The sequence below is a fragment of the Aquarana catesbeiana genome, linkage group LG04 (genome assembly GCF_042186555.1).
Source record: "Aquarana catesbeiana isolate 2022-GZ linkage group LG04, ASM4218655v1, whole genome shotgun sequence".
Taxonomy (NCBI): domain Eukaryota; kingdom Metazoa; phylum Chordata; class Amphibia; order Anura; family Ranidae; genus Aquarana; species Aquarana catesbeiana.
Genome location: NC_133327.1, coordinates 336,902,663 through 336,918,899, shown reverse-complemented (window position 1 = coordinate 336,918,899; position 16,237 = coordinate 336,902,663). Strand labels below are relative to the sequence as shown.

Here is a 16,237-nt window from a genome sequence, read left to right as displayed (position 1 = left end):
AAAACACAGAATTGTTGACATTTTTGCAGATTTATTAAAAAAGAAAAACTGAAATATCAAATGGTCCTATAAGTATTCAGACCCTTTGATCAGTATTTAGTAGAAGCACCCTTTTGATCTAATACAGCCATGAATCTTTTTGGGAAAGATGCAACAAGTTTTTTACACCTGGATTTGGGGATCCTCTGCCATTCCTCCTTGCAGATCCTCTCCAGTTCTGTCAAGTTGGATGGTAAACGTTGGTGGACAGCCATTTTTAGGTCTCTCCAATTGGGTTTGTCAGGGCTCTGGCTGGGCCATTCAAGAACAGTCACGGAGTTGTTGTAAACCCACTCCTTTATTTTAGCTGTGTGCTTAGGGTCATTGTCTTGTTGAAAGATAAGGTGCTGTGTGTACATTAATGAGGAAAAAATGAACGTAAAGTGGTGTTCTGGCCGAAATTATACTTTTTTAAATAAAAATACCCCTATAATACACAAGCTTAATGTATTCTAGTAAAGTTAATCTGTAAACCAAGGTCTGTTTTAGTTTATAGCAGTAGTTTGTTATTTTATAAACTTACAGCAGGCCGTGGCCATCTTAAGTGTGGGCATCTGAAGCCAGACTGTATTTCTTCCTGGATCTCATCCTTGCAGATCTTGCACATGCTCAGTGCGGCACAAGCAGTGTAATAGGTTTCAGGTCAGGTTTCCTTAGCAACGGCAGTGTCAGAGGAAGTTGCTGCCCTTTCCCAGAAGGCATTGCAAACAGGAAATAATGCGATGGGCCACGGCCAGGGAGGAGGAAGTGAAAAATGAATACCGCAGATATACAGTAGGTGCTGAGAAAAAAATAATAATATCCAATTCGTTTACAGTGCACAGTTTGAGGGATGCTGAAGAGTTGTAATAGTGGGTGAAACTCCACTTTAAATGATTTTAGCAAATGGCTGATATCTATCTATCTATCTTATCTATCTATCTTATCTATCTATCTTATCTCTCTATCTTATCTCTCTATCTATCTATCCCTAGAGAGAATAAAATAGTGTGACGGGAGGGCCCGTGGAACTCTGAATCCATTGGAAAGTAGGGGTTGCCCTTGTTTCAGCTCCCCATACACCTCTTATGTCTAAGTCACCCTGTGCTATCCTGGCACAGGGTGAGTGAGAAAATATATCTTGGACTACTTAAAACGGGACAGTAATATTTGTCCACAATATCTCCCAGGATGTATGTAGAGACTATTATTGGTTTGTTTGATTCCGAACTCAACATGTTAATTATGTGAGCTGATTACATTGGCCTCCAGGACTGGCTAGGAGACGAACAGTCTACTCCTACTATAGTTTGTTGATTACTAGGCTGAGGAGGGGGGAGATTGTTTGTATTGTTAATTGTAATTAGCTCCTGCTATTGTGTTTATACTACTGTGTGAAGCTCGGTGACCAATATGAGCAGAAGGGGGAACCTCATCTACTGTATATAAGACTGTATTCTGGTTCTAATAAAATCAGTTCATGTTAGCAGTGAAACAAGTGTTGCCTTGTTTTGTGCTTGGGAGCATTTGGAATATCTGATATCTGTATTCAGACTGGGAGGAAGTGGTATACTGACGGAAACACTCAAGCGGAGTGTGGGACGTTCCGTTACAGGCGGTCATTGCAATATTTTGTCACAATTTGCGCAGCCGTCTTTCAAACACAATTTCAAGGATTAAAAAAAAAAAAAAAAAACAGTAAAGTTTGCCCAATTTTTTGGTATAATGTGAAAGGACAAAGCACCTCACCACTTGCACTAAATGTGTCCTTTGCTCAGGTTGGTAAGACTTTCCTGGGCAATTGGACATCAAGCCTCTGTTCTTTAGCTCCATAAGACACCCACATTGTCTTGATGTTAATGCCTTGTCAAGTTCCACCAGGTGGATGTCCAATTGTCTGTGGTTTGCAGCTTTTGACCCCAAGGTTCTTGCAGCAGTAATTTCAGTTAGGTCTGTTGATACTTGTTGTGCCTATTGGCAAAGTTCTGTTTGCCTTGTTTATCTTTATTGCTTGTGTAGCAATGGCCCCGACCCCTAGAGGCCTAATAGTGACCTCCAGAGTCAGGGAGAGCTGATATCCTTTTGTAGAGTGGGTTACTAGGCATAGTGGGTGTAATGTAAGATGGAAAGATTGGGTGCCGGTCACTTTTTGAATGTGAACAAAAGATTTGTCTCTCAACAAGAACTGGGGGAGAGAGGGTTAGGGCCTGAACACCCTTAGACAGATGCAATAGCAATTGGCAGACTCTGGGACAGAATAGGCAGACAGCTATACAAGTTGAGGGCCTTTAAGCTGGTTGCAGCACTGTTATTTGTAGAACTGTGGTCTCCTATGGCAACTGAACTTGTAGGTTGTCTTCAACACAGATCTGTACACATACCAGACTTGGTATCCCCGTTGTGTTGGACCAGGCCCCCATTTCACAGCCTCCCACTGTAGCTTTTCTCACTGAGCTCTCAGTCTTCTTACTAGACCTTCAGATCCCAGCTGTCCACTGGTTTCCCTGAGCTCTTCCACAGCTAATTAGTAAACTCCAATCGTCACCCACGCTACCTGCTAGGTCCCTGGCGTGGCTCTCAGCTAACCTGCTGAACTCTCTTCAAGTGTCACCCACGCTCACCTGCTGGGTCCCTGACTTGAACGCTGAAGCTTTCCCAACTTGTTTGCCGTCCCCAGGTAGTGAAAAAGGCTGCTCTGGTATGTCAGGCTTCACAAACCTTGGCCTCTGATAACAAAAGTATTTGTCCCTTACTGGCGACTGTGTCCCTTTTATCTCTGACCTCTGGTTCTCACTTGGCGCAGGTAACAGGAGTGGTCGTCCCATGTGGCAACTGCTTCTTCACCTCTGGCTACACTTGGTACACAGTCTGGCTGCAACGATCAGGCTCCCCTCGGGCTGAGCCTCTACACACGTGGCTAGGCCCCAGGCTTCGGGCCTAACCAGCTGCTGCTTCACACACAGGCCTCAGCCTGGGGCTAAAAGAACACTGATCACCTGACTCATTCCCCTTAAATAGACTCTTCCAGCATGCTTGGCCACAAATATGATTGGCTAAGAAATTATGTCTATTAACCTGAACTCACGGTGGTCTTGTCATTCTAATGCCAAAGGCAGCAGTGCCACCTGTTGACAGAGAAATGCACCATATTCAGGCTTAGGGCAGAAAGTCAGTGGATGCAAGTGCTAATTAGCCAGTTTAATTATCACCTAGCATATCTGAATTTGTTAGCAACCCTGCCTAATACCAGGGTGATACTTATATCCCCTATAGAGCTGCACAATTAATCGTTAAGAATCTTAGCTGCAATTCTAGGCCCCTCCCCGATCCTAAAACCGCCTTTCCACGATTCTATGTAACAAGTGCAGGAAGTTCTCTGCTCCTTCTGACAGCTGACAAACTTGGCAGGCTGCCTGGATTTTTTTTTTTTATCTCAACATAGCCAGATAACTATAAAACTATAAAAAAGTAATGTTTCCTTCTTAGATCAAAGGGATGAACTTTGGCCTTTTAAGTGGTTAAACTGACCTCATTTAAAGACTAAACCATTTTTCCGACACTTGCTGCTTAAAAGATCAATCAGTATTTTTTTGCTAGAAAATTTATATATATATATATATATATATATATATATATATATATATATATATATATATATATATATATATATATATATATATATATATATATATATACATATATATACATATACATATATATACATATGTGTGTATGTATTTTAGCAGAGACCCTGGAGAATAAGATGGCGGCTGTTGCAATATTTTATGTCACACTATATTTGCACAGTGGTCTTTCAAATGCAATTTTTTGGGAAAATATACACTTCAGTGAATTAAAAAAAACTAAACAGTCAAGTTGTATAATGTGAAAGATGCCGCGAGAATTGTGATCTTTATTCTAGGCAAAAGAAAATCAAGATTCTCATTTTAGCCAGAATCGTGCAGCTCTAATCCCCAATATATCGAGCATTTTTCCTGTCCTACTGTACAAGTAAGCCAAAACTGAAAATTATTATCAAATACTTACCGTAATTTTCCTTTCCTGGCCCATCCTCACGTCGGCACACCACGGGTTAACATTTTCTTCGAAACCCCACATGACCACCTGTTCCCAGCTGAATAAAAGGCAGCCCTTCCCCCAACTAAGATGTTTGATAACTTAGCCTGTGACAGACCACTTAGGGAGGGAATCCTGTGCTAACATGAGGATGGGCCAGGAAAGGAAAATAGCGGTATGTATTAATAATTTTCCGTTTTTCCTGGCGCACCTCACGTCAGCACGCCACGGGATATACCAAAGCTAATATAGGGTGGGAGCAAACAAATTGAGAGACACTGACATTTAAAAAAAAGCTGCTAAAGCCATAAGGAATTAATCTCTCTGGTCCCAAACATGCTGGTCATATATCTAGTTTGTAAGGTTGAATGAAGGCAGCACCAGACCTTCAAGCTAGCCCTTACCTATATCTTCCAAGCAATCCTGACATAACTGCCTCAAGGGCTGCCACCCCTCTAGTCAATAGACTTGCAATTGTTTCAGAGCAGAAAAGTGTACTTCCTGCATGCCAGGGGTCTAATCACCCTGGTAACCCAAGATTGGATGACTAAGGGCCTGATGGCTAAATGAAAAGGTTGTACACTTTCCTCTTTTGACCAAGTACACTATTAGTAACTGGACCATATGTAAGAAACTGAAGTCTCCCTGCTGTGCACTTAGTGACTCTCGTGTGAAAACTCAGAGTGACTACTTTCCAGTCTTTTCTGGAAACTGTATACCACTTTAAAAATGACCTTTGGAGATGAACGTGGTATCCCGATCTCTGGAAAAAAAGAAAAGGGGCCCTTGCAAGAAAGTGTTGCAATCTTCAACATCCTTCTGTCTGAAGTAGTTGTCAAGAGAACTAGTTTTACCAGGTGGTAGTGAAGCAAAGGGTGCTCTCAGATCCAAGCGCAAGTCCCACAGAGGGAACAAGGATTTCCCTCAAGGTCATATATAGATTATCTGGAAGAAGCATCTGGTCACTGGCTTTTGCACCAATCTGCAGCCTGTGAAAAGATAAAGTAGAGATCCCTTAAATGGCGTTTTTAATGCCAGACCAACCTCTAGCGCTGACTGTAAAATGTTAAGGATACTGGCTAGAGCTGAGCAAACAAAACAAACTTCTTTCATATCCTCTACTATGTAGCGTTCATGGATGATCTTCTGGTCACCAAGATCTGAACAACCTCCGATAAGAATCCCTGCACCTCCAATGTAGCCTATTTCATATCCAGGCTATTAAAGTAGTCTAATTGGATTGGGGTGCTGTTACTGACCTTGCCATAAAGATTTCATTTGATCAGAGACAAAAATCAAACAGAAAATTTCATGGCACCCTGAACCTTGTATGAAGGAGTCTTTGCATTGGTATACTGTTGCAAATATCAGAAGCTGCATGTTCAGTGAAGTCTCCCTGAGAACTAATGCTGGAACGCACCATAGGGCCAATATTGACATAACCGAACCAATAAATGATTTTGCTTCCCTGGCAAGAAGACCAACTTTAACTGACTAAATGGTTCTCTGCCCCACGAAAAGTTTATTTACAAGATGTAACAAGAAAAGACTTGGTGTCTCCTTGTCAGGTAATGTAGGCTACTACCGTCTTGTCAACTCATGCCCCCTCAAAGATCCTGAAAGGCTTGCAATGCTAGAAAAGGCTTTCTTTCCATTCAAGATTCCTGGGGAGTCTGTGCTTCACCGTTCTCCAATGGCCCTGCACCTGTTTTCTTCAGATTGTGTTCTCCCCAGCCCCAGAGATTGGCATCTGGCTTCGGAATCATCCTATCTACTGGGCTGAGAGGCATGCCTCCAAAAGAAGCACAGTGGCGATGCCCAAAATTCCAGTTCATGTTGAATTTGTGTAGGCACAAAGCTTTTCTGATCCATAGACAGCCCTGCTCATAGGCTAAAGAAGGCAAATTGAAATGCCCTCAAGTGCCACCTGGCCCAAGGTACCACCACTGCCAACAAGATCTTCAAAAAGATTCCTGGGGCTGTGCCAGTTCTGTAAAAGGCAGACACCTGAACTGGAAGTAGCATCTGGCCACTGCAAATCTCACATGCCACTGGTGCTCGGCATTGATCGGTACATGGAAGTATGAGTCAGCAGGTCGATTGATACCAACTGGTCCTCCTGCTGAACTGTCCCTGTGACTTTGCATGGACCCAATCTTGAACCGATTGGCGTATATGAACACATTTGATTTCTTCAAACTAAAACAGGCCAGAAGGCTCCTGCCTTAGGTCCTAGAAAAAACTGGAGAGAACAGCCCCCAGGTAATTCCATGTTTTCGGCATCACTGGCATGATGGCCTTGTAGCAGTATAAAAATCTTGCCAACATTTTCTCTTCTGAGATCTGTTGGACATAAATTAAATGGATTCAGTGGTCAGCTCTGGCATTCTCCATTGTACTCCCACTGGTCTCTATTGTCGTTCAAACCCTCCAGAAGAAGGCTACAATCATCAACTTTACTCAGGCCCCCTGGCCCCAACTGGAAGAGACTGGTTGGATGCACCTTCAAAAACACCTTCCAGCCATCTTGGCAGCTAGCTCTGGACTTTGTCATGTTAAAGTAAATTTTAAGACACCTCCAATGTGATCCATTAAATCTGTATCAATCTGCAATTTCATCTCTCTGCCACTGCATGCAGGCCCAAAATGCACCTTGAGCTGGGTGAGGCATTTTCTATCATGCTGACATAAACGCATGTGCTAAATTTCTGGATCCTGTTCATTCACAGGGTAAGTGGAAACAACTCTATTAGAGTGTATTGACCACATGCTTAAAGTGGATGTGAACCCAATTCATGAAACTTGAGCTGGGCACATATATTTGCAGTGTTTTGTTATCTCTCTTCAAATAGCAAAAAGTCCCCTAGCTCTCTCATGGCAGGTTCCTGTGTTTAGCCCGATTAACTCCTGACAAATTTCAGACAAGTCAGAAAAGGCAGCCTTACATTTCTGTCAGGGGAGGTTGCTATAAACAGATTAGCAGGGAGCTGGCCCTGTTACAAAACACCTGAGAGTCTCTGCCTATGATGAGAGGGGGGTGTGTGCCTTTCCTCTAATCAGCAATTTTAGCTATCTTGGCTGTATGCCCAGACATCATACTCTGTGTTAACTAGGAAGAGAACATTTCTTAACACAGTCTGCACTTTCCAAACAGTATATAAATGTGAAGACAGCAGATATGCATGTAGAAACTTTTTTTTTTTTTTTTTTTTAATTGGAAAACCAACTTTATTGAAAAAAATATATGCATGGTACATAAAATGATATAAACCAACATGGCCAGAACAGTAGTACATACATAAGCACATTGAGTTGTCTGCGTGGTATAAGGTGAAATACCCACCGGAAATGAAGCCAGTACACCAGGGATATGCAATTAGCGGACCTCCAGCTGTTGCAAAACTACAAGTCCCATCATGCTCTGCCTCTGGGTGCCATGCTTGTGGCTGTCAGTCTTGCTATGCCTCATGGGACTTGTAGTTCTGCAACAGCTGGAGGTCCGCTAAATGCATATCCCTGCAGTACACAATAAAAAAAGGGAAAAAAAAAGGGGGAGAGGAGGAGGGGGGTTTGGGGGGTGAGGGATTAACATATCAATCAGCATTTCAAGTACATGTTTCAGCATCCTCCAACCATCTGTTCCAGACCTGCTCATACTTGAGCGGACATCCTCTATGTACATAAATCATCATCTTATATGGGAGAGTGTCGTTAATCTTTTTTCCAGCACTGGATTGCAGGGGGCAAGGCCTGCATCCAATTACGGGCTATTGCTTTTCTCGCCAAGAATAGCGTCTCATGTAAAAGTGTAGAAACTTTATATGAAGATTTGTTTCATCCCTGTGTATCATCTGAGGCTGTTCACTTTCACTGGATGTATGGCAGATTTTCATCTACTTTAATAAATGTGACAACCTGTTGGGTGTCGTCGTCCTGGTCAGGATAAGATGATTGTTGGCAGGTCTTATGTTTTTTTGAAGCATTTGCATTCAGGGTTTCCGCTCCTAAAATAATGTGAAACACCTTAATCCGCATAATCTCCTTGGGCACTCTTTTAAGAACCATGTCCCATGTCGCCCCCTCCTACCTTTGCTAGCCTTCTGTGCCTCTCACAGGTGTGGCAAGCTCATATTTGCACAAAAAAGCATTTTACCTCTCACCAAAAAAAAAAAAAAAAAAAAAAAAAAAAAAAAAAATCTTACCCTGTCTCTAAGATCCATCTGCCTTCATCTACTCACTTTAGAAGCATCAGGTAAGCTTCAGGCAGCATTTCCAAAGGCAGACATCAGACACAGTTAAGCCGGATACACACTATACAATCCTCTCCAGACTTCTTCCCTCTGTCACCAAAACCACATAAGAGACCAAGCCTAAGGCTTCATGTACTTGGGACGTTGTTCAACCTCTCCTAAAAATCCTGAAAAATTTAACCTGACAGCTGGCGTTTGCGTCTAGAAGCGTTGGGAAAAAAAAAATGTTTTTGTCAAAATAGCCAAAAATGAAAAACACCTGTAAACGAAACTCTGCTAAACGTGAGTTGCCGAGTTTGAAATGCCTCTAAACACAGCTTCTGAATCCTTTTTTTTTGGGTTCCAAAAAAAGCCTCTAAACACAACTGCCTAGAAATGACTATAAACTAACCAGTGTACATGTACTGATAAGATAACATAGAGGAGGGTTCAGGAGCAGTTGAAGAAAATGCCCAGTTTCTGCTAAACTTCTGTTTACCAGCAGCAGTGTACATGAGGCCTAAGAGTCTCAACCTGTATGCAATCAGGCAGGTCCCTGTACCACATGGCTCTGCTAAATCCACAGGAAATCAGATAAAAGTTGCATAGTGTGTATGGGTTCTTAGCGTCTGATACAAAAAACAGGCTGTCAAACCCACAGGAGTACACAGCATAGCAAGGGAGCCAGGACAGCACATCCAGAGACAGATAGGAGACTCAGTCAAAATCTGAGAAAATTCCTTTACCTGGCAGGACTGCAGAGAGGGAGAGAAGCCCTCACAACTGCAGACCTCGTCTGGCGGTAACCATCCTGTGCTGCCTATCTCCCTGCACCCTGTGACACCATACACAGCCGCTCTAAGACTGACCATGAAGCCAGGAGAGCAGTGTGGTGCGCTGCATATAAAGACAGGAGAAAAACCCAAAAGGAGAGGTAATGATGACATTGCAGAGCTCTTTTATAATACCACACCTGTACAATATCAATGCTGTTAAAGCATCATTTTATCTGCGTTCTTGACACAAAAAGGCACCCAGTTTTTAAAAAGGATTTACCTTCAGCATTCAGGGTCTTCCAACTCCATGAGATGCTGAACATGGAGGGGCAGGTTCGGCAGGGGGGGATGCAGCAAACTACTTATCAACTGCAATCAACAGGTGGCCTGGAGCAGACCAAAAAAGAACATCTTAGTTGGGGGAAGGGCTATCTTTTATTCAGCTAGGTACAGGTGGCCATGTGGGGTACCGAAGGAGATGTTAACCTGTGGTGTGCTGACGTGAGGTGGGCCAGGAAAAGTAGTTTTGACTCCTCAGTACATTTTATAGTGTTACTCTTGGAGTGGTAGAGTGTTAGAGGGATGCCTAGGGGAATGTCATCAAAAGTTTTGCTATTGTCCAATCGCCAAGGTAGCAGCCTAAAACCCCTGGGTCTATAAATATCTAGTGTGTGTCCTGTACTGTGCCCCAAGACACGAAATTTACAGGCAAGTCGAAATTCCTTTTTTGCATTATTTTTTTTTTGTTTATAGATCATACATAAAATCCAAAATTGTTGAAAATAGTACAGGAAAAGTTAACACTGTGATAAATAAATATATCATTATTCCCGTGGTTTTTATTTTTTTATAGGTGCTTCAAAAGCTTTTTCCCAACTTGGATCTTGTTGTTGACCGGTTGCTAGACATATACATTCAACTTACAGGAGATAAACATCAAACATTGTCCATCCTTCACACTCCTAATTCTGGTGACACCTCTTTTCCTGAAGGTCCAAAGGTAGAAGACAAGAAGCTAAATCTTGAGGGTCGAGGATTGTCACTAAGGTAAGTGTTTTATAATCTGTAACATAAATAAAATCCATGTTCAAAGCACAGTGCTCAAGAATACCCTAGGGGTGTGTGGGGCAAACTACCCCCCCCCCCCCCTTCCTTATTGCTACATGTGGTATTCGAACTTTAACAACTTCAGCCCCGGACGGTTTTATCCACTTCCTGACCAGGTCATTTTTTGCTATGTGGCACTGCGTCGCTTTAACTGACAATTGTGCAGTCATGTGATGCTGTACCCAAATAAAATGTTGTTTTTTCCCTTATGAATGGAGCTTTCTTTTGGTGGTATTTGATCACTTCTGCAGTTTTTAGTTTTTGCGCTATAAACAAAAAAGCCCAATTTTGAGATTTTTTTTTTTTACTTTCTGTTATAATACATAGCCAAAAAAATTAACACAAAATGTCCAATTTAGGCCAATATGTATTCTGCTACATATATTTGGTAATCCCAATAAGTGTATATATATTGGTTTGCGCAAAAGTTATAGCGTCTACAAAATGGGGATAGATTTAGGGGACTAAATTTTATTTTTTTAAATTTGTTTTTACTGGTAATTGCGGGTTTTCTGGTTTTTAGTGGGATTGCGGCAGACAAATCTGACCCTAAGTGACACTTTTTGGGGTTCAGTGACACCAATACAGTGATCAGCTAAAAAAAAAAATGCACTGATCCCTGTATAAATGACACTGGCAGGTAAGGGGTTAACTACAGGGGTGATCAAGGGGTTAAATGTGTTCCCTGGGAGGTGCTTTCCAACCGTGGTGGGGGGGGGGGGTGTGGTTTCACTGGAGGAAGAGAGAGTGATTCAGCTTAGCTGAAGCACAATCTCTCTTTTCCTCCCTGACAAAGCAGCGGTGTGCTTGGTTACATGGGCGCACCGCCGCTCTCTCCTATTAAATGATCGGCGGCTTGCGGCGGCCCCCTAAATCATGTACAGATACGTGATTTGGCGCCCCGGCCGGCCGCCCTGCCGCAGTAAATGTACGTGGGGCGGTCCAGAAGCGGTTAAGCTGAACTCATTCTAATGAAGATTTTAGGTGGTTGATCTTGCTAAATGGTCTCTTCTGTGATGCAGAGTGTGTTTGTAAATTAACAACATGAGTAACTGATTAACAAACCAATGGATTGTGTACCTGTCCAGTGGATTATTTTATTTTTTTTTTTATTTTGGGGTTCACCTTAAGCTCTTTAGGCTACTTTTTTGGGTAAACTATCTTTAAAACCTTTTAAAGCTTACATATTTTAAACATGTGACTTGTTTGCGCTTTCAAAGACTATTTGGTTGATGTTGCCTTGTATAAACAATATGTGAGCCCAGGCTGTTTGTAGTGTTTTATTTGGCGAAATAGTTTGTTTGAAGAATATTACAAAAAAAATTGATGAGTAAATTTCATCATTTTATGGCCGTTTTGTTGCTTATAACCTTTTGCAGAGACTTACTGAAGTGGTGTAACAGAATTGACTATAACTTTGATGGCACATTATCAAGCACGGCTTTGAATATATTTCATGAGGTGAGATAAATTGATAAACAGTAGTGCCCCTGTAACCTATTGTCTGAATAAATACAAAAGCCTAACTTTTCTTGTGTTTGTGTTCCAGGCCCTTGACTGTTTCACTGGCATGCTTTCAAAACCCTGCACTAAACTCAAGATTGCTGAAAATAATTGGAAGCAAATTTAATATTTCTAAGCAAAAAGTAAGTAGTTAAATGCTGCTTATTATTTCCTATTATGCAGGCCATGCTCTTCATTTCATATTCAATTCTCATCTTTCCTCTTTAGTATAGACGTGAATCTTGCCATATATTTTGGTATTAAAGTGATTGTAAAGTCTCAAGGTTTTTCACCTTAATGCATTAAGGTGAAAAAACATCTTTGTTGCAGCTGCCCCCAAACCCCCCTTTTTCTTACTTGAGCCCAATCCAGTCCAGTGATGTGCACGAGCCCATTGGCTCCGGCCGCTGTCAATCAAATCCAGTGATGTGGGGGGAGGCGGGGGGCTGGGCATTGCCGAGTCCCTATGTGTCAATGGACACAGCAGCGGGACTCACGCGAGCCTGCACGGGTGCCCCCATATAAAGCCGCTTTCTGTTGGGGCACCCGATGAAGGGAAGGAGCCAGGAGCGCAGTAGGATCACCTCAGAAGAGGAGGATCGGAGCTGTTCTGTGCAAAACCCTTGTACAAAGCAGGCAAGTATAACTTTTATTTTTATTAATAATAAAAAAAAAACCTATAAAAACCCCTTTCAATGTTTTTAACCACAGCTGACTCATTAGCAACTCATACGTCCTTCTTTTTTTTTTTTTTTTTATGATTATAGGCAGAATTTTATTGCCAGCTTTATAAGCCAGAGATTGCTGTCCGAGAGTTGGATGTCTCTGTTGGAAGAGTGGAGATGCTTCGAAAACAAACTGATACAATTCGTGTTCACAAGTAAGTTTTTTTTTTTTTTTTTTTTTTTTTTTTTTTTTTTTTTATGTTCTGGACGTTCTTGTTTAATCTCATAGTAACTTAGTAAATGTTTGCCCCTTTTCTAAATAGTTTGGTAATAGCTACTGAATCTAAAAGGTTACAGACTTACTGTTTCATAAACAGTTAAGCCGTTTAGGTTTATAGTTGTAGTGATGGCAGAGCATCAGGTAGTGGCACCAAGTGCAGAAGCATTGTTTAACCACTTCCCGCCCAGCTCATAGCAGATGATGGCCGGGCGGTGGTTCAGTTATCGCGGCAATGTGACACACCGCTCCACCGATCTTGGTAAAGAGCCTCCGGCAGAGGCTCTTTACCACGTGATCAGCCGTGTCCAATCACGGCTGATCCAGTCAATAGGAAGAGCCGTTGATCGGCTTTTCCTCACTTGCGCCTGACAGACGCGAGTAGAGGAGAGCTGATCGGCTGCTCTCCTGACAGGGGGGGGTTGGGGGGGGGGGGTCCTGCGCTGATTGTTTATTGCTGATTGTTCAACAAAGAAAAACTTTTTTTTTTCTTCAAAATTTTCGGTCTTTTTTTGTTGCGCAAAAAATAACCGCAAAGGTGATCAAATACCACCAAAAGAAAGCTCTATTTGTGGGAACAAAATGATAAAAAAAAGTTGAGTACAGTGTAGCATGACCGCGCAATTGTCATTCAAATTGTGACAGCAATAAAAGCTGAAAATTGGCTTGGGCGGGAAGGTGTCTATGTGCCTGGTATTGAAATGGTTAAGTGGTTCAGCAAAAGCCTGAAGACAGTGTATAATGACTTGGCTTGCAGGTTTGAATCCAGAGAACAATCAGTTGGTTATAAACAAAAATAATGTCCCCTGTTGAACACAATCACTGTGACAGAAAGGGAAATCTTTATATTAAAGGTGTGGGGAATTTTCAACTGGGGGTCAAGTATGTTTCAGACAGCTGTTTAAGATTAAAATAAAAGGCAATCAGCGCACACTGGTAACCTAAATAAAATAAATAATTGCAAGCTGAACACTACAAGGCAAATCACAAAACCTATAAAAAATCAGTATATAAAGTAAACCAGTGCAGCGCAAAAAAGGCAATAAATTCTGTAAAATTTCCACCACGTGACAGACTAGAGGTAGTCAAAATTCATGTTGTGAAATCCTTCCATCAGTGTATTGCTCTTACCGGATATGATGGACCATTTGAATGAACTAAATGGTCAAACACGCTTGTTACCCACTCAAGGGGGTGCAGATGTAGAAACCCACGGCAACCACAAAAGGAGATGGTGATGGATGAAAACGCATATGAGGAAAGGAAAGGTGGACACGCTCTAAGTGTACACTGTAACAGTTCTTTATTATAAAAGTCTTAAACACCATGCACGAAGTGCAATAGCAGCAGTCTGTTGGAATATAAATCACTTCAACAGCCGGTTTGTATGAAACAATGACATCCGTGTGGAATATCAAATAAATGTGCAATAGCAGCGGTCTGTGAGGATGCACAACACTCCAACAACTGGTGTATAGGCAAACAGATGACATCCAGTGACATCCGTGGTAAAGTAAATATCAGAACAATGGTCTGTAAGAAGCAACAGTATCAAAGGCTGCGGATGGCAGCACAGACGAAGAGCGGGTGACGTCAGCGGTATAGCTCCTCTCCCCCGTATGCACGTTACATCCAAGGTGGACTTCGTCAGCGGTGGGTGGAGCTACAATCGTCAACCGATGTTTATATACAGCCTAGTTACCATGGAGAGCGCAAGACGCCGGCAACGGATGCCAGAAAATAATGTTAAAAGGCATATATAGTAGAAACAATAAAATGTCATTATGAACATATACCCGCCTTCGTCTGTGATAGAATGTATAAATATAATTTATAAAACCACTCATTTATTTGAAATAAAACAATTAAGGTCGAAAACTACGTTAAGGCCCTGGGGATTAAAGTTTGGGTTTCATGAATCAAGAAAGACTCGCTTTGGCTAAGTTGGCGAATGAAATTTCCCCCCCTCCAGTGACGATTAACCTTCTCCAAACCCCAGAATTTAAGACATCTGGGATCCCTATTGTGAAAGTGTCTAGAGACATTATGTGTCCTAAGTCCCTTCTTTATATTGTTGACATGCTCTGCGATCCGTATCGTGAGGGGTCTCGAGGTCCTCCCCACATATTGCAACCCGCAGTCACACTCTAGTACATATACCACCCGACAGTGTTACACGTAATAAGGTTGTTAATGGGGTAAGTTTTGCCAGTGGTTGGGGCACTAAAATCCTTGCGTTTTTTAAATATTATATTTACACTGTCTACATGGGGGACAAGGAGGACGAGGAGGTAAAACTGCACCTAAGACCCTATTTTTTTTTTTTTTTTTAAAACATCCCAATGTTTCATAATCTTTTCAATCTTTTTCTGTTGTATATTAAAATCTAATATTTTAAATTCATAATCCTGCCTGACTTCTTTAAATTATTTTAATGTCTGTCACCAAAGTGGCTCTATCCAATTTGCCAACAGTGTGAATTTCCTTGGTTATATTCTCTGTATTATAACCTTTTTGTCTGAATCTCTCTGCCAGTATATTGGACTGTATATTGGACTGTGTAAAATAATCCTCCTCCTTAGAGCAATTACGTCTTAAACGTATAAACTGCCCCCTAGGTATGTTACACAGCCAAGACTGGTGGTGGCAACTATCCATTGGGATGTAGCATTCCTATCAGTGGGTTTGAAAAAATTTCTGGTTTTGAAACACTGTCCTTCCTTAAAAATCTCTAGGTCAAGGAATGTCATGCAGTAAGCATCGGCATTCCATGTAAGCTTAATATTTTTATTGTTGCCATTGAGCTTAGACATGAAGAGCTGTAAACTTACCATATCTCCCTCCCAAATAATGATCACGTCATCAATGTAGCGTTGATAACATTTTAGGGAGGCGGGCCTATTATAAACCATCTCCTCCTCCCAAAGTGACATGAAGAGGTTTGCTACACTAGGTGCAAAACGAGCACCCATCGCAACACCTAGAATTTGTAAAAAGAACTTTTTGTGGTATATGTACTAGAGTGTGACTGCGGGTTGCAATATGTGGGGAGGATCTCGAGACCCCCCACGATACGGATCGCAGAGCATGTCAACAATATAAAGAAGGGACTTAGGACACATAATGTATCTAGACACTTTCACAATAGGGATCCCAGATGTCTTAAATTCTGGGGTTTGGAGAAGGTTAATCGTCACTGGAGGGGGGGGAAATTTCATTTGCCAACTTAGCCAACGCAAGTCTTTCTGGATTCATGAAACCCAAACTTTAATCCCCCAGGGGCCTTAACGCCGATTTCGACCTTAGTTGTTTTATTTCAAATAAATGAGTGGTTTTATAAATTTATTATATTTATACATTCTATCACAGACGAAGGCGGGTATACGTTCATAATGACATTTTATTGTTTCTACTATATATGCTTTTTAACATTATTTTAATAATTTTTAGCATTCTAGATTGATTATTATTGTGCTTTTTTATTATTGAGGGCTTGTTGTCTATGTCCCCATTGGATAGCGCTACATATTCATATGAAAGATGGAGGTGCTTCCGGCATCCGTTGCCGGCGTCTTGCGCTCTCCA

The 16,237-nt window shown here is 41.7% G+C and overlaps 1 protein-coding gene across 1 annotated transcript in view; it reads left to right on the top strand.

Annotated features, from left to right (window-relative positions):
- Positions 1–16,237, top strand: part of MDN1 (midasin AAA ATPase 1) — a 455,945-nt gene that overhangs the window by 74,285 nt on the left and 365,423 nt on the right. Inside the window, 5 exon segments of the mRNA XM_073628928.1 lie at positions 9,954–10,147; positions 11,587–11,668; positions 11,757–11,816; positions 11,818–11,853; positions 12,478–12,590. Of these exon segments, the coding sequence (XP_073485029.1) occupies positions 9,954–10,147; positions 11,587–11,668; positions 11,757–11,816; positions 11,818–11,853; positions 12,478–12,590 (485 nt within the window).